Source organism: Megachile rotundata, chromosome 6, assembly GCF_050947335.1.
Source record: "Megachile rotundata isolate GNS110a chromosome 6, iyMegRotu1, whole genome shotgun sequence".
In the NCBI taxonomy this organism is placed as follows: domain Eukaryota; kingdom Metazoa; phylum Arthropoda; class Insecta; order Hymenoptera; family Megachilidae; genus Megachile; species Megachile rotundata.
In genome coordinates this window covers 15,947,525-15,966,008 of record NC_134988.1, presented here as the reverse complement: position 1 = coordinate 15,966,008, position 18,484 = coordinate 15,947,525, and the positions used below count along the sequence as shown (strand labels likewise).

Sequence of the window (18,484 nt, the reverse complement as noted above, 5' to 3'; positions counted from 1 at the left end):
TCAGTTTGCCACGATGCTCGTGCTAGCCACACACATTTCAGTTTGCCCAACGTTAATATCCTGCAGAAATGCACACAGCATCGCGACTATCTCTGACGCTTTCCACGGTCCGAAAGACTGTTACCGGAAAAGGTAACAGCTTCCCGAGTTTATTACTGCATAGTTGCAGTCTGATTTCCTGAACAACCACTTTGCCCGACTGAATTTTCCCTCGCCAGACAAAAATCTGAACGCCCGCCTAAAACCGTACGCCACCGACCTACATCGACGGAACTTGAAATTCGACGATGCAACAACCGTGAATTTCCTAGCAGATGCAAGCTCGCGCGTTCGGACGGAATTCTCTTTTTCAAAGTTGACGATAACTTCCGCGAGCAACACTTTCAAGAGCAAGGTGAATCGTTGAACAGCGACCTCGACTCGCTGAGATATCGGGCGACAAAGAAAGTCGTCTCCGAAGCTTGTCAACAAGTATCCGAAATCGTGTCGGCGACGGCAGTCGGCAAAATTGATCGAGTTGACCTGGACGTTACTCGCCAGAAGGAAGTGCATTGTGAATGCCAGTAAATAAAAATCCTGGATAAACATCCGCGAAAACATCCACCGAAAAAGAAATATGTTCTTGAACGAAAACTGGAACATTAATGGCGAAATTCAGATACATCGCTCGATAATTTCCCGCTGTTGGGGCTGCATTGCCACGGTCGATGTTTAACAGCAAGTTCTTGGAGAACTATTGAGTTAAATAAAACATATTGTGGTACAAAATCACTTAGGATTTCAAATCAAAACTATCAACGACCCCATTCCTGCAAAACGTACTCCACCGTGAAAATGTTAAGTAGAATGTAAAGAAGCAAATATATGACTGAGATGATTATGGATGTAGTCGCTAATGATGTCAGCAAAGATTCTAAACGTCGAATAAATAAATAAATAAGAAATACGTGAAATGCAAGAATTCTTTCTGAAACACGCTCTACAGGTACATAAATTCCGAGGATGTGTAAATAGCAAATTCTTGAATAAAAGTTCACACGACCTATAGAAGTGACACAACGCGATGTCGAAACGTAGCGTGAAAAATGATTTTTCGTGAGGAGGACAAGGAGAAAAGTGAAAGAAGCGAACAAATGACGGAATCAAGCGCGTTTGAAATCTTATCGTGAACGTAAAAGTTGGTAACGAGAATATATTGCACGTTCCAGACACGCGTGTCAAGCACGTAATCCCGTGCGAGATAAAGTATATTGCAAGAAGCGATAAATAAAATTTTACGTGTTTCTTTCGCTTCGCGTTAACCTTAATTTTCACGAATGAAAATGATAGAATTTCCAAATGATGTTTACTCGATATTATTAAACTCACTTTTCCTTCGTAACACCGGGAGAACGATTCTTCAGATGAGATTGCAATTTCGAGAAAATCGTTTTAGACCTCTCAATCCCTCGGCTTTTAATACCCTTAAGGCGTTCCACGAATCAGCGAATGACTTTCGAAAATTTAAGCGGTTCAGAATTTGGAAATTTAGAACGTTCTATATGTGAAAAATTGGGAATTTAGAAATTTAGAAATTTGGGATTTTGAGAAACTTGGAAATTGAGGAATAGAGAATGAGAATCTACGTTGAAAAGTTAAATCTAAATTTTCCACGTTGAAATGGTAACAAATTCGGCTCGTCTCCGAATTTCTGGTGTGCTAATTGAGTTCGCGAGTGCAATCGTTCAACGCGATAGGGCAGTAACGTTAATTGGCCGTTCGTAACATCGCAATGAAACATTAACGGTGATCACATTAAGGGGTGAAAATCATGGCAGGAGCGCGGCGATTATGGGGAATGGAAAACATGAATGACCGCAAGCGAGCCAGCGAGCTTGTATTTAACTCGACGCGAAAATAGATCGGCCTTTTCGAGCAACGCCATTTTCCACAAAATTTGCTATTATCGCTTTCGATCACGTTACATCGTTTGCTACAACGTTTTCTGCAAATCATGCACGAAAGTGAGTTAGAATACGTCGAACGGTTTTATGCCATTTTACCAGGGAAAATAAACATTGTTGCAAATTGACAGGAACGAATAATTTTCTCGGAAAACCATTCATTTCCGTGAAAGAAAATAGAGGTATTTGTTCTGTTTTGTACGAGCTAAGGGGTACTTTTATGTGCAAAGAAATCGAAATACTGTATGCTAAATATATTCACGATGACGTAGTAGGTGATAAGAAACACAAATGTTTCCGTACAGGAAGGAAAAGTTGATACTGAGAGATATCGTTATTTGCTCGGTCGTTGGTTTGTCAAAAAGAGAAGAAAACCGACTGTCATTCAAATTTATTTCTTGTAGTATAAAACACTGCAAGAGTAAACACCAAAATGTCTGTTTTCAAGAGACATCGTGCCTTACTATGGATGTATCTACTGTGATGATCGACCCTTCGAAGAACAAATCTAACTCTGTTGTTTACTGTTATACGCATCTATTTCTATCACCATTATCGTCTCCTAATTATCTTTGTTTCGGCACCACGTGATTAGCAACGCAACCTTCCCTATCATTGATCCAACGTCCATGCATCTAGGAGCCATAGACTCTAGCTGTAACTTGGCCACATAGGTACAAAGAAAAAAAATTAGTATTATTAAAGACTCGTCCACTGATCGATGTAAATGGCTATGATGTTAGTTGAACGATCAAGATAATTCAGCAGAAAACTGTAGTGAAACAAGTGGTTAAGTGGGACGAGAACAATGACACGAAAAGGACTAATCTTTACTGGTCTTTGAACTGTTCTGTCCTCCTTATATGTCGTGTTATTATTTCTTCGCTCGAATGAAAGAAACTACGTAACAAACTAGCAAGTTCTACCTGGGCTATAGTCTTGTCTTTAAACAATTACTATTGAAACACACCGGTCGTTTCCGTTCTGGGCTGAAGCATGCCTCCTAAATGGAATGGAATTTGATTATCGTGGTACAAGCAACCTTGAATAGAAAACCAGTCGAGAAGCGTGTATGATATACGATCGCGAACGGATGTCACGGCAATGATTTATCCGACACGTATTGAAAATTACAGAGGTAGCTTGGCTGTTAAAAGAAATCATTGTTCCGTGTAATTCGTCTTATACAACGTACGGTCGTGTAGGCACGATGTGGGTTTCCTTTGGATAAAGATAAGAGGGAGTACTCGACTGTTGGAGGAATCGCGTAAACTTGAAATTCCGAAATTTAAAATGTTGTCAAGCGAAAAACCAATAAGCGGTGGGTCCTCTTTCCTCTTCAGTAATTTTCTGTAAGGAGAGCTAGCATGCTCGCCATTGTATACGGCGTTAATCCTAAAACGGATCAAATTTAATGCCTCGTAGACGATACACCGACCTGGTTTCCTTAAATGGAAGATATTGATATCAGATTAGATACTGAAAATTGTAAAGAAGAAAAAAGAACGATGACTAGCCATAGTGACTCCCCGGCAATAAAACATTCTATCGAACGATGAAATACGATTTCAGGGATTAAGGAAAATCATTGGTGCGCCGTTCGAAGATACTCGTGAAAAGTGAAACTCTAGTTCTCATCCGGTGGCTCGATCGGATTTATCGATTTAACCGGATCTAATCCCACCGATGATTGAAGTGTGCCTGAGCGTGAAACTTTGTGTCTTTAACGTACTACACAACAGGTATCCCCCGTATGTGAATGCACCGACAGTTCTATTATTATCGTTGCACGTGCCGCTCTATCGGCAGATAACCGCTATACACGTTCGATAATCGTCTCGTACGTAATGCACTGCATCATATTTATTTGCTTTTTAATGCAACACACATGTGCGCCTGAAGCTTCGTCGTAATTTATACGGTGGGAGCAACGCGTACGGTACAGGTGTCTGTATAGACACGTTGCTATAATCCTGGGTATTGTGTACAATTTCTAAGCGTTCCATACAGTGCCAGATATGATACCGGTTGCGTTGGACACTCAACAAGTCCAAAGAAGTCTGCGTCTACTTTTACTTGCATCGACCGTGCCAACAAATCTTCTATATACCTATGATTGTTACCTAAAATATTAAACAAAAAAGAAAAAGAAACAAGATCAATGCAATAGCTCATAGACTACTGAATGGTTAGCAAACTATCGTTTGGATGAATAGGATTTTATTTATAGCGATTCATCTGATCTTCATATACAAAAACAAATGTCCCAACTAAATGACTCACCGATGCACTATCTAAACCCCTGGATCTAAATGAAATTGTGAAAGTATATTGCACACAGAATGGATTATTCTTCCACGTTATTCGGATATAGTGTGTTTTTACTATAGCTTCAATTATCTAATGTACATCGCCAACCCTGGGATGGGCCAAGTCCTCCAGCTTTATTAATAGAACCAACCCCTATAGCAGCGACGATCAAGTGGCTTTTGGAAATTTTCGAATTACGGAATTTCTAATTGCGAGATACCTAAGCAACGTTAAATAATTTCACCGGTGCCTCGTGTGCGATATTCGGATAAATTATAAAACGGGTGTAGAGCATTCGCCTACTCGCTTGCATAAAATAACAATATGATAGTTTTCGATTTTTTTCTTTTCGCTGTTCTAGAATATTCAGTCGTTCCTTGATCACACCGTGTGCGCATCAAACGCAGGGTTTCTTTAAACAGAAGATCACGACTTGGCTTCTAAGTATACTTCGACTAAATCGACCAGCTTATCACCCTTAAGGCACCGCTGTCCGTTTTGTCTTTTAATAGGCTTTGCTGAAACTGAAAATTTCAACCACCCCACCTGGCCGAATTATCGATTATCGTTACCGATATAGCACGATAAGACGAATGATAAAATAAGCAGCTACAGCAATGGGGTAGCACCGGCCGCGTTGTTCAGGTTTAATGGTAACAATTCGATACACGGCGAAGCCGTAAAAGTGACTTGCATCGGTTACGACGGAATAGCTAGCTAGTAGAACCACAAGTGGCAGGAAATACATATAGTAACGTTCTTGATAACAGCTGATTACGATGAGCTCGCCCAGACAACGCTCGGTCGTTTAATGAATCACGTTGCACGCTGACATTTCGATACACGAATATATATTATTACTTGCATCGAATTTCCCGCCAAAAAAAAGATGTTAATTCAGCGGCACGAACGTTGACGTTCGATTCGCCGAGTTGTCATTAGAAAAATCAACACCTTGCTACCAAATATTCGACTCGTTCTTTGAAAGACGTTTCACAGCCATGACACGAATACAAGAGAGCTACGATTAAAAAACGTATTTTCGGCCGAACGATAGACGACAGTTGGAGAGGCTGCACGTGCCGGTTAATAATTGAAAATTATATAAAATTCACGATACCTTCGTTTATGCCAGAGCTGCGGGTTTACGGTATGCACTAAAAATAACGGTACCCATAAAACTGCTCGGTGAGAATCGCCACGAGACCTCGAGGACGTACGGTTTACAATTCGCGGCTGTCTCGTAACCTAAACACTGGTGAACTCGTCAAAATTCTGAGAACGTATGTCTCGGTAGAAAGTTATTCGGGCGGAAAGTAATCAGACTGGAAAAACCACCGTGAAACCATTCGGAAAATTTTGACGATCTATATTGACGACAAAGAAAATACAACGGGCGTAATCCGTGTCATCGTTGTTGTTTATCGCGAATGGATATCAATGTTGTCGCGTTTAATGTTTTCGATGTATCGAATACTTACGATATCTGTGCTCCGTATGACAGAAGACCAGTAACCCGTGTTGAAAGGGTTCATCTTGAGACGATTGTTTACGCGTGGTCGATGCTTGAATCGTCGAGAAATCACCACTTTACCACCGGCTAATCATCCTGCATTACTTTCGTCCACGGTTCTGTTGATGTACCCGTTGATTTTCACGCGTAAAATCGTGTAATCACGCGTGCCTGCGCTCGCGGTCGACCCTTGGAATCCATGACAGGTACGAACACGGGTATGGCCGTGAGCCGCATGCGCCAAGCAGAAGTTATCACGCTCTGCCACCGAAACGAGCGGGCAATATGTAGATGAGAAACTCCGCTTCAAATTTAAATTTCTCCTCTTCGAGTCTCTGCCAGTTGAATCGTATTCTCTCTCGAGAACGTAATTAATCCAACAGATTAAAACTAATTAGGACACGTTCTTTCGCCTCTCCTCTTTCCGTTCGCTGTCCATCGTGACGGCTTTCAATTTAATCCGCGTCAAATCAATTACTCGATCGATCATGAACAGAAAATAGAATTATAATTCTTGAAAATTATCATTTGCAATTTTCGCATACGTACTACTTCTTTAGGAATAAAAATATTTCGATTCAACCAGTAATTATATATATTTAATTCGTTTATCTTTACTTCCGGTACATATTGTTTCGTTACAATTACCGATTATTTGTTTTAAACATTTATTTGGCATACCAATTCTTATGCGCGTAATTATTAAGAGTAATATTTTTATTTAACTATAAAATTTTTGGTAATTAATTATAAATTACGTGTTTTAAAGTAAATATATTTTTAACGAATTTCGAATTTGATCGATATCGACCATCGATGCGCACAATCATTGCGCAAAACAATTGTAACAATTTGACTTGCGTTCGGAGCGTCCGTTAGTGTGTATTAACGCGCGAAATCTAGTGTACGTCGTTGTGTAACCGGTGGCGTGATTTTTGATAAAAAAGAAGTGAAACTTTGTGTGTACCTGGAACTTTTGCTTCACAAGACGGATGAAACAGCTACAAATGGTGAGTGAATGTAATTATTACGAATTATTACAAAATTTGCATGAAATTTAAGAAACAGTGGTGGAGGAAATCTCGACGAGATTCGTTACAATGTTTCATGATTGATTTCAATATTAATCGATCACTATTGTGTCTATTACACAGAGTATTTCCATTTCTTAAAATTAATCTTACATATTTTATATTTATAAATAAATGTATATGAAATTTGATTTCGTTTCAAGTTCTCGAACATTTGAAAATGGCCGTTACAAGCCTTTAGATCCTTCTACAACGCCATCTTATCCTTTGCCCTTTTATCGAACTACGTATTTAAACATTTCAGAAGCTAAATACTTTGAAATCAATCATTGAACAATTAATATTCTTTGAAAGATATTAACAATTTTAATTACATACATTTTTTATTATGCATATGAATTTCAACATAGAGAGACAAAATTATTCCTTTACAAATGAATTAAGACATTCTCTATTCATTTTCGATAAACGACAACGAACGTTTTCGTTAACATAAAATTTGTTAAGCGCACGTTCGAATTAATCATGATTTTTAGCGATTCTTCTGTTTCTCCTATCATATTGATACCAAAGAGGTCACAGTATTTTTCAATCTCATAAAAAAAGAAAGGATTATTAATACAATATACAAATACGAAATACATTGTTGCACATTCGCGAAAATTTACAATTAAAATCTACATCAACGTATGAAATTACAAACGTTAATTTTTACAGAGATAAGAATTTCACTAAAACTCAGATATAATAAAATGTTGTATAAAAGTTTCTTAAATAGGGCACGCATACACTGTAATAAGGTATAACACATGATACGAAAAATTACATGACAGAAGACTGACACAAAAGTATCTTTTCCCCTTGGTATCTATTGTTACTTTTCTTAATCATGTACTAGTTTCTGATAACTGTTCAGAATATGCGCCACAAAGAGAAACTGTCGAGTGAATTGTATTTATGCATTGAGATTACTCATTTACAATTAATGTAATAAGACATCATTAACATCGTGTCTCATATAAACCACTTCTACCTATGTATCTCACCCATTTTATAACATCATGGTCAGAATAGTTTAACTTGGATTCAAACACCTTCAGGTAGCGCACTTTGAATCCAGATGGCGCGAACGGAACTTCGAAATTCATCGATATCGGCGGTCGTGTCCACTTTTTCTTCGTATCCGTTTCGAGCAAATCAATTTCAGCTGATAATTGAAGTTCTTTCATACCAGCCATTCGTTTGATTTTCCATACAATCGCATTTTCAGATGCTTTGTATTTTGCTTTTCCTTTCATGGTAATCAACTGCACACCTGCAGTATTCAGAGGTGTAGGTATTCGTACTTCTATCTTTTGCCCTAGCAAAGAAGGCTTAAAACTCGATTTTAGTACTGCTTTTACTTCCATCTTTGTACGACCTACTTCACGTACTAACGGAATAACACGGAATGGCAAAGATATATCCTTAGTTGTACGATATCTATGAATAATTATGAGGAAAGCATGTTAGAAAATTCAACTTTACAAAGAATGTTAAATTTAGAATCTTTAAATATTGTTTACCTCATCAGTTCAAATTCTCCATCAGGTGGTATAAAACTAATAGCATGCTCTGTCTCAAATTTGCTAAGTTTAACACACTGATGGAATTGGCAGTCATCAATTACAACAACAGGTTTTCCAGATCTAGCACCAGTAGGATCATCTCCCCCTCCTCCTAAACCACTTCCACCTTTCATACCTTTGGCTTCCATTACAATTTTATCATTGATCCCAAACTTACATTCTGGCATTCCAGACAAATAAGATTTCATAACAACCTATTACAATAAAGATATTAAATATTTTAATTCTTGAATTCTCCAAAACTTTGAGGAACTAGAGTTTTTTTAGATAATGACCTTGCCAGCAACATGTGCACTAAGCACTTGACCCTGAGGGCTCATCAAAAGATTTACATATTCCAGTACATCCAGGAATAATTCATTGCGTCTATACTTGATACCTTCCCTTCTCCATCCAATCTGACCAGTTACTTGCGAAGTTATTTGAGCCTGTTCTTCTTTTGTTGCTGACTTTACTCCTTGTTGAGTGATAAATGTTTTCAATACTCCTGTGTCACAATTCTGAGGATATCCAAAGTCCAAAATTTCTGCACAAGAATTATAAATTAGTTCTTGTAATGTTAGATAGATTTTTAATAATCAAGCATGGTAAAGGTATACTTTGATACTGACCATCCAACAATTCATAAATTAAAACAAAGTTGTTCTTGATATTTTCCTCTGAAATCTTTCCAAAATATGACTGCATAACATCAATAATCTTTAATAAGAATTCAAATACCATTGCTGCATTGACATTTTGCTTGGTAACAGCAGCCAACCAAATATTAGCACGCTTTATGTGGAAAAATGATGTTCTTGCAATGTTGGTGACAGGTGAGCGTACTTGCTGCCTGGCATGGATAACATTGACACGAAATGCATCAACAGCATTCCGTCCAATGTCATCTCTGTACACTCTGGAAATGAGTACCTCCCCCTTATGGTTATACACGAATAAACCCCCTATCATCTTGACAGAGGGTGTTTCCTTTTATTTTAACTACAACCAACCTATGAAAAAATAATATTTATTTAAAGTAATAATTCAATAAATTTGCAATAATTATTGTATGTAGTACATAATAAGACATTGAAATGTTTTTGAATGAAATTTTCATCAAGTCTGACTGAATGGTACATATGAAGAATACCCATGATAAAATTAAAATAAAATATTTATACAAAAGTTAATATAAAATTTCGGTGTTGCATAGCTATCAGAGGATAAAATATATGAATATATGTGTGAAAGATAACGCCCCTTTTATTAAATGACATTTGAGGTTCTTTTAGTATGTCTTGTAAACGGTTAGTATTATTGATCGGAAATGAACGGTCTATACAGTAAGACATTAACATTATCAGGAGTTTCTCAAACATTCTGATACGCGAGATATTCGTAGCTGCAAATTTCGAAATTATAAAAAATTACTTACGCATGACTCTTGCTACGAATAAAAATATGTGATACTAATTTGTATCAGCCTCCGAAACTTACAGTAACAGTACCAACCTACTGATACAAGTGCGAACTATCAAATGACGAAAGCAACACCCACTTCTTTGTACTACGTGTTTCAGATTCGTATTATTAGAAGAAGTTAAATTTATAGAAGTACTTGTTCTTTAGAACATATAGCAATTTATTTTTTATAAGTTTAGATTCACTTATATAACATTACAATCATAAACACAGCAATTATACATTTATGGGGCAAATAGGGTTGTTGTATTGATTTCAAAACCGGTAGTTGTATATTTATATCTACATAATCGCTATAATAAAAATGTAGCACTAAATAGTATCCAAAAAACAATTTATCAGCTGAACCCCTTTTTCGTACTTATAAAATCAACTCTTTCTTCCGATGATTTTGTTTTTTTTTATTTTTACATTCAATTAGCATAATTATATATTCTTTACAAGTTTCAATGCATTCATTTCTTTCCTTATTTCAATTCTGAACATGCGACATATATTAGTGGTACAAAATACAAAGTTCAATATCGTTTATATAAAAAACGGTCTTATATTTGGAAGATAATATATCTGGCATAATTTTTGTATCAACGCCTGCGTGCCGAACACTTTAAAGGGCATGTGCTCCTAATATTATAGAATATTTGAATATTAAAATGTCGAACATTGTATAGTTATGATATTGTAATTAAACCGATAACATTTACAATAGTGGCAATGGCCGATCAGGATGCGAATAATAATATCCTTCCATTAAGGGAAAATTTAGTAAGTTTTCATTATTCTTAGGTTATATGTTTATTCTTATATATACACGTACATAAATATATGTAACCTTTAAATAAAGGTCTTAAAAAAAGAAATCGAAATATACTTATTAAATTATATAATGTAGATGCTTGTGTAAACATTAAAAATTAATTAATTTATACAGCTTAAAGTTAACAAACACTTTTTCTTTAAGGTAAAAACTGCTGTGGAGTTTTTAAAAAATCCTAAAGTAGCAAGTAGTCCTGTAGGTCCTAAAAGGGAATTTCTTAAAAAGAAAGGTTTAACGGAGGAGGAGATTAAAACAGCTTTTAAATTAGCTGGTGTCGATGTAACAGTTGAGCAAAATGCTTATAATTCAAACGATTATACTGTTGTTCCAGTTCCACCAGGCCAAGTTTATCCATATTTACAAACATACCCATATCAATTAACTCCTTTCCAAAAAATTAGAGAGTTCTTTAATACTGCTGCTTTAATTGGCACCACTATATATTGTGTTTATTGGTTTTATAAGGTATTCTTTTTATATGGATGAAAAGCCTCTTGACTATATCATGCAATAGATGGATTGGAATACATATTTTGTTATATTACAGAAATTTATTAAACCACTTTTATTTGGGAGGAAAAAGAAAGATAGTATACAAGATTCGGTCAATGAATTAGACAAGACAATTCAAAATTCTATGAAAGAAGTAAAGCAATCTATTTCGAAAGTAGAGGATGATGTTCAAAAATTGACACAGAATCAGTCTATTGACCCAGTGATACCACAGTTGGTACAAGAACTGAAACAAGATTTAGCTAGTCTCAAATCCTTACTTTTATCAAGGTATATGATCATACGCTTAAACATTACTGGAATACAATTAGATGATAAACAAATTAAATAGTAACATTTATTGCTTTATAAGATAATTATTTTGTTTACATATCATTTGCTATTTCATTTTTTAATTTATACACTTACAGTAGGGTATATATGTCTTTTTACAAAAGTTTTATCTTTACTATTTTTCGCATTAACGCATACACATGTACATATTTTGGACTCAGTCATACAGACAGTTTTTCTTTTTTATTAAGGATACAAAAGTAAAAATCTTTTGAGAAAAAAAAAGCAACTATAAAATATGTCGGTCAGCTCCTGACTAATTACAAAAAACGTGTAGAAACAGGATCTACGTTTAATATTTTTGTATCATTTTACAACTAGTATCACCAAAAAATGAGATAGAGTCATCTTATAAATTTGTACATAGGAATCCAAATAATTCACGAACGCTCGAGTTATTATTTACCGAAACTTTGAATTTTAAACAGAAAACAATTTCCAAGTGCACCGGCATCTGTACCATCTATATCTATACCGTCGTGGCAATTAGATGCTGCAGGTACAAATCAGGATAAACCAAATGAACGAGAAGATGATGCTAGAAGTGGAAGTAGTACTAATAATTCAGATAGTTCTCTGGAAATGATTCGCGAGGATCCACCGAAGGTGTAAATAATTACTTCAGAAACATTCACTTCCATCATAAAAATCTTCGATATGCAGAATATTCTGTGATGTTTATTCAAAGAAATATATCATTATATTCTGATTGTATGTAATATATATTCATACATATATATATATATAAATATATATATGTATATGTATATTGAAGTCGATGTTCTTGGGCTTAATTTAAGCTTAAACCTTGTCCAGCATTATTTTATCTTTGTACTGTAAAATTGAATTGAAATCATATTTATTCTTACAAATGGTACTAAAGGTTATTTATAAAACAAAACGATACATGTAAGGCATTACTTTTTAAGTAATATTAAACGTTATAAATAGTGGTTGTTACTTAATGTCTTTTAAAAAACCCTAGAAAAATTAGCATTTTTTTTAATCCCTTCAATTATTAGCATCGATGTTCCATCCCTGCTTTTAAAGGCCTCGTATATTGTTGAATAACTTTTATGCAAAATAAAAATGAAAGAACCTCGTACGAAATAAGAACGTTCTTTTAATATCCATCATAATGCTAGCACACATTGCTGTTCGATATTATCTATTACATAACAGAAATAATCTGGTAAAAATATTTAACAATGTACTAGGAAGGGTATACAAACCAAAGATACATACTATCTTTACAAACTAAGTATGTACATCTTTTTAATCTGTACTTAAATTTAAAAAAGACAATCGCGATACACAAAATCACATTAAGCCATAAACTATACTTATAAAACGGATCGTTTGCGTTTTTTATTTTTGCACTATATAATATTTGAAATTAAAAAATTAGTATTTTCTTGACATATACATATAATTGCATGTATGTGACAGCAAGACATACATACATACAAGTACATACAGACGTATTATGTACAGAAAGACGTTATTTCTATTGGGTGCGGTATAATCCTGCGCTATTCCGTATCTATTACCCATTGCAAATCTTCTTTTGGGACAAAATTACAATTAGTAATTTAAGTCCACGTGAGCAACTTCCTTTGATGCATGTCAATAAATAAACAAATGTTCTCAATTGCATACAATTTATTTGAGAACAGATTCTTTTCTTACGCACATGGGCATCCCAATCAAGTTTTCAGAATTAAGTAAAGTTAACATTTATATATATGTATATACATACATGTATATATGCATATATAAATATTAGGAAAAAATCATGTTCGATGATTTAATTACACTGTTCATTCACGCAAATCAATATTTCCTTACAACAAATACATTCCTCATCGTAGTATATACAAGTCGTATAATAATTACTAGTACTTTTTGATGATTAAACAATCGAACAAAGTATACAGCTATTCATATGATTACATTTTTTTTTTACTGTAACTTTATTCGCCTATGTTTCAACGTATTAACACGTCGCACATCGTATTTTAAATAAGTTTTAATCTTTTTCAAAAATCCGATGAAATCAAATCGCCTCTTTGTAATTTTTTTAATACTTCCTTTTATTATTAGGTATAATCAGGATAGCTGCCTCACTGATACAGTGAGTGACAGCGAAGTCCGCTTAAAGTGACTTAGTATATTTTCTTTTCTTTCGTTTTTTTTCTCCTTGTTACACTATATCCTAGGTTTAATAATATTATATATAACAGAAATAATTCGTTCAAAAAATATAACACCTTTCTTTATCATGTGTGGCAAAAGTACTTAAAATGTTCAATATAGTTTTACTTAGAACAAAATTATTTGGAGAGAGATATATATAAATCTATGTTACTTCGAAATCACGATCTTTGGCAAATACATTATTTTTAAGAAAACATGATACACATATGTCCTGTGTGTGTGTCTGTGTTTAGTTTGTGTGTGTGTGTAATGTGTGTATGTGTGTGTATTATATACATACACGTATATATTATTGCCCACACATGAACGTAACGAAAATATTCCACGATGTTTTGTGCTGACATAAATAGTTTGGTTGAAGGTCCCACTCCCTTTTGAAACTTACTCGCTATGGTTCCGTTTTTAACGAGCGTAGAAAATGAGGACAGGGTCAAAGGGATCATTGTCTCATAATTCAGGCAGCATCCTAACGTCTATTATCAGTAACAATAATAATCCTAGGTTAAACACGCTAATCTGTTTTGTAGTTCAATCTCTAATAAATCTAATGTATCAATTAATCCAGACTATGCTACCAAGTATGATCTAAATGTAAATTTCTTGAAAGAACGGACCGCACGTCTTGCGTGAAACGAAGCGCATCCAAAACTGGAAGTAAACTTAATAAAGCAGTGTCTCCCGCGTCGCTAAACCATGACTTTATTGGTATTGCGTTATCTGCGGTAACAGAAAAAAAATAGTAATAGATTTGTAGAAACGTCTCGTTTCTTAAAAGAAAATTCATTGCACACGTCTAATATCTCTAAGTTGCAAATCGTTTGTAGAAAAACAAATGAGTCGTCTAATATAACATCCAAGAGAAGTTCAATGCTATGATTAATATTCCAAATATTTAACCAAGGCATTTGATAGAAAAAAGTACAATATTTATAAGCAAACTTTCTTGGATGTCGCAAATAAAATATTTGGAATGTAAAAATAAAATCTAGCTTTTGAACTAGTACCTGATACACAGGGATTATTAAAAAAAATGATTAAAACAGCTGAAATTATTTCATTGCCGATTCGGCGTAGTGTCCAGTGCATATTCAAGTGGAGGAGCATTGGCAATTGAGCATATTTTACATCTATCCATAGGCCTGTATTCAGTGCTTGCTTACAGAACATCAACGCTGATAGCTGCAAATAGACATGGTTTTCAATAAGAATTACCTGACACCCTCAATTTTTGATTGTTTGTGTATCCAGTCAAACTATTGAACAAATGTAAGCCTAAGAGTAGGGCCGGCGCGAACATTTATGTATACGTTTCAAGTTTGGAACAGTTCAATCTCGAAACTCGTAAAATTTTATAAGTGGCCGTCTATCAATGATACGTAGACCCCTTTCCCAAATCTATACGGGACCTTTTAACCCCGCGAGGAATCCGCTCGCGCCGGCTCTGCCTGAAAGCTAAATAATTTGAAACGAGATTATAGGAATAAAAATGGCGATGTTTTCTGTTATTAATCGCGAATTTCAAAATAATCATGACAACGATAATAATAATAATATTAACAACAATAATAACTGTAACAAAGACATTGAAATCACGTGTACATATGGTTACATATCAAAAACATACTTGATAAAAATACTTTAAGGTAGTTCTTTACTATCGTTATATAAACGCGTCTATAAAGAAAGATGTCTAATATAATTAGAGATTATGATCAAATACATCACAGTGTAAATGATGTAGTATTATCATTCGTGAGAAAATTTCTTTATGAATAAAAGTTATCTGTAAATGATTATGCGACATTGGTGTTGTTAATTTATATTGAAATTGGATAATACTGCTACTTATAGTTGTGCACATGTAAGCAAGTTCTGACTACAGGTCGTGATATGTAGTATATGATACAGTAGCATTGAATCAAACTGACAATGTTATAAGAAAAATTGTATATATTTACAATATACTTACTGTATCATGTACACATTAGAAGAATTAAACGAATTTACGATACAACATTTTTGTAATACGTATTAAATGAATGAGGAAATTAAAAAGATCATGTTAAATCAGGCAACTATAAAATTAAAATTATTGTATTTAAAGAAAGAGATACATATAAATATGTATATACTTACGTGGATAAGCTCTGTAGGCTCCTGGGCTGTTATCAAGTATAAAGACTGATGCTAGATCTGAACAAATTGCAGACAGATCTTTAGTATAGGAACCCATTTCTGGTGTACAATGTTGTCTATAATATCTGCGCCTTAAAATACCCCTGTTGTTATCTAACTTATCTGCAACAGCTGCTCCATAGATTTCCATGGAAGCAGTGAAGACCACTAGTTCATACCTAAAGAAATTTATATTTTTAAAAAAGAGAACATAGCTATAAACAAATTAATATAATCTTATCTAAACAAAGGTGATACTTTCTGATAATTATACTTACCACTGACTAACGATGTCTAAAAAGAAGTCTACATGTGGTCTTTTGTGAACAAAAAACCTGACTGGATGTCTGTCTATTGTCACTTTAAGAATAAAATCTGGAGGTGTACCAGGCCTGACTGTGGGCCTTGCTACTCCGTCATGATGAGAATGAATTAATGTTTCATCTAAATCCAATACTAATACTTTTCTTTTAACTATACCTGCAATATGCTTTTATTACACGCAAGTAATAATACCTTTATACACATATGATAACATAAGTTTATCTTTTCTAAACATTTATGTTATTGCCGAATAATTGATTAAAGGTTAACAATACTTACTAAGCCTATGCCTTGACAGTGGAGATAATGGGAACATCTCATATTTAACAGGTTGCATTTGTGATATCTAAAAAAATATAATTAATAGTAGTCATGGTACATATGTTTTGAACATAAATAAGCCACTATAGTACAAAATATATATTTCTTACTGAAAGTTTATGCAGGAAATAAGAGATAACAAGAAAATAAAAGGTTCTTAAGATAAAGTAAATATTGACAATCATGCTGATACATGAATTTGGATAACACAACTACATAAATTACCATACAGATTGAATACTTCAACCCTTCTTTGGATTTTTACAGTTGGTAAAAAGTTCTTTATAACAACATATTATCCTGCTAAACTGAATATAAGCAAATGTGCTTTGTGACATTCAAAAATTTCATGAAATACATCAATTTCCCAGCAAACATACGAAGCACGTGTAGTTTAAAAATCGTAAGGGCCAGTGAGACCGCCAAAAACCGAAGAAGGGTTAACGAAATCAAAGATACATTACTAAACATACAACACTATCACAACACGACCGACCATGACAAAATGTTTACTGGAACCGGCAAAAATTTTCTGAAACTCATGAAAGTAATCTGATAATGCTCGATACCTAATGTAATACGATATCGAGAGGATGTTACGTCGTATAAATTATGAACGTAAAAAAAGGCTAATAGAGGCGCGAAGCACCTACTTACGGCTCTAACCTGCTTCTTGAGGAGAAAGCAGACGCATGTCCACACACGGGAGGCCATCAAGAGGAAAGCTCTCATCCCCATCTGCAATTGTTTCAGCATCTCTACTGATCTTCTCACCGGGCCGAAGTCCGGCAACACTTTATCTCCAGTCTCGTCCAAGTTAGGGTCTCTTTTTTCCCTTACAACACTTCACTTCGCGTTGAAGTATTATACAAACTTTTCCGTAAACAAACGTCCCTCACGCGAACAGGAAACATAGAATCTGAATATTCATAAACATACTATGAACCTTTCGCATATAGTAGCGGAGTACACGTGTGCATCGGTTTTTCCATATTTTCTCATGTTTTGGCGAAATTTACCAAGTACGAATCTTTCTCACACACACCACGCAGTGGTCGCCATCTTTCGCACATCGACCCAATTTTTCCATACGCTGCGCTAACGCGCATGAATCTTCTCAAAATTCTATTTTACGTGCACTACGTGCACTTTGGATTTTCATTGAGCTCGTTGCACGAACAAAAATGAAGAAATGTAACAATTCCATGAAGAAAGTTGCCTAACGAATCCGGATGAAATCGGTGGAAGGACGTTCATCGTGCATCGTTCCAAGGAATTACGAGCAAATTTTAAATTTGAATAATTAATATCTTCGAATTTTGAAAGGTGTATTCAACAAAATATTATATATAAAAAGTAGAAAAAAATGCCGGTACACTATTTGTTACATACTGTACGTATTATCGAATTTAGTATGAGAGAAAACTAAGTTGGCCAATAAAGCGTTATCATTTTCTTCTGTGTGAAGAAAGTGCAAATAACGGTCGCATGAAATTAGTATCAAAGCGTTTGGTTCGGTATTTACTATAGTGAAAGACCAAACAACGCGGTCAATTTTTATTTTCTATCAAGATGGCGTAATATGTTGACTTTTTATTATACTATACATTATATATTATACTGTACCGTATGTGATTACGTATATACATACAAAATATCCGGTAAAAAGATTCGTTAATTTATTCGACAACTGCATTAATAAAACGAACACAAATTTGTTTCTCGATAGATTGGAAAAAATGTTACCGTGATTTTCAATCCATTTCCCTTTCCGATTAGCTGTGAACTTACCGTAAATGTGAAAATTTAAAAATAACTTTCTCTGGGACCTGTAAAGTGCATTTATATACATTTTGAACATATGCAAATAGCATTATAATCACATTATTGCCGTA

The 18,484-nt window shown here is 34.6% G+C and overlaps 4 protein-coding genes across 15 annotated transcripts in view; 1 reads left to right on the top strand and 3 right to left on the bottom strand.

The window, feature by feature from the left end:
* Nucleotides 1-6,206, bottom strand: part of Camta (Calmodulin-binding transcription activator) — a 111,641-nt gene extending 105,435 nt beyond the window's left edge. For 7 of the 8 annotated variants that reach the window (XR_013038626.1, XR_013038628.1, XR_013038627.1 and 4 more), the window contains exon 1: nucleotides 5,735-6,206. The gene's annotated coding sequence lies outside the window, so the exon portion shown is untranslated. Of the gene's footprint in view, nucleotides 1-5,373; nucleotides 5,652-5,734 lie in introns of those variants that run through there. The other variant, XM_076533112.1, reaches the window with a different exon arrangement.
* Nucleotides 6,207-7,161: 955 nt separating this feature from the next.
* Nucleotides 7,162-9,992, bottom strand: AP-2mu (adaptor protein complex 2, mu subunit). The gene is made up of 5 exons (XM_003704189.3): nucleotides 9,843-9,992; nucleotides 9,037-9,417; nucleotides 8,701-8,951; nucleotides 8,363-8,619; nucleotides 7,162-8,279 (listed from the first exon to the last, which is right to left on the bottom strand). Exons 2-5 carry the CDS (start codon nucleotides 9,374-9,376, stop codon nucleotides 7,799-7,801), a joined length of 1,329 nt encoding a protein of 442 aa, XP_003704237.1. The 5' UTR covers nucleotides 9,377-9,417; nucleotides 9,843-9,992; the 3' UTR covers nucleotides 7,162-7,798.
* Nucleotides 9,993-10,515: 523 nt separating this feature from the next.
* On the top strand, nucleotides 10,516-12,273 carry Pex14 (peroxisomal biogenesis factor 14). Its single transcript, XM_012287579.2, has 4 exons — nucleotides 10,516-10,654; nucleotides 10,851-11,171; nucleotides 11,254-11,489; nucleotides 11,981-12,273. Exons 1-4 carry the CDS (start codon nucleotides 10,604-10,606, stop codon nucleotides 12,162-12,164), a joined length of 792 nt encoding a protein of 263 aa, XP_012142969.1. The 5' UTR covers nucleotides 10,516-10,603; the 3' UTR covers nucleotides 12,165-12,273.
* Nucleotides 12,274-12,655: 382 nt separating this feature from the next.
* On the bottom strand, nucleotides 12,656-18,398 carry Dd (CTD nuclear envelope phosphatase 1-like protein dullard). Of its 5 annotated transcripts, none has more exons than XM_076533153.1 (6): nucleotides 18,381-18,398; nucleotides 17,247-17,508; nucleotides 16,548-16,614; nucleotides 16,223-16,424; nucleotides 15,906-16,123; nucleotides 12,656-14,486 (listed from the first exon to the last, which is right to left on the bottom strand). In XM_076533153.1, the coding sequence occupies exons 2-6, from the start codon at nucleotides 17,343-17,345 to the stop codon at nucleotides 14,341-14,343; spliced, it is 732 nt and encodes a 243-aa protein (XP_076389268.1). In that variant the 5' UTR covers nucleotides 17,346-17,508; nucleotides 18,381-18,398; the 3' UTR covers nucleotides 12,656-14,340. The 5 variants fall into 5 exon arrangements, with proteins under 5 accessions (XP_076389268.1, XP_012142961.1, XP_012142962.1 ...); XM_012287571.2 differs by lacking the exon at nucleotides 18,381-18,398 and adding an exon at nucleotides 17,609-18,282; XM_012287572.2 differs by lacking the exon at nucleotides 18,381-18,398 and having other exon boundaries at nucleotides 17,256-18,282.
* Nucleotides 18,399-18,484: the final 86 nt, after the last annotated feature.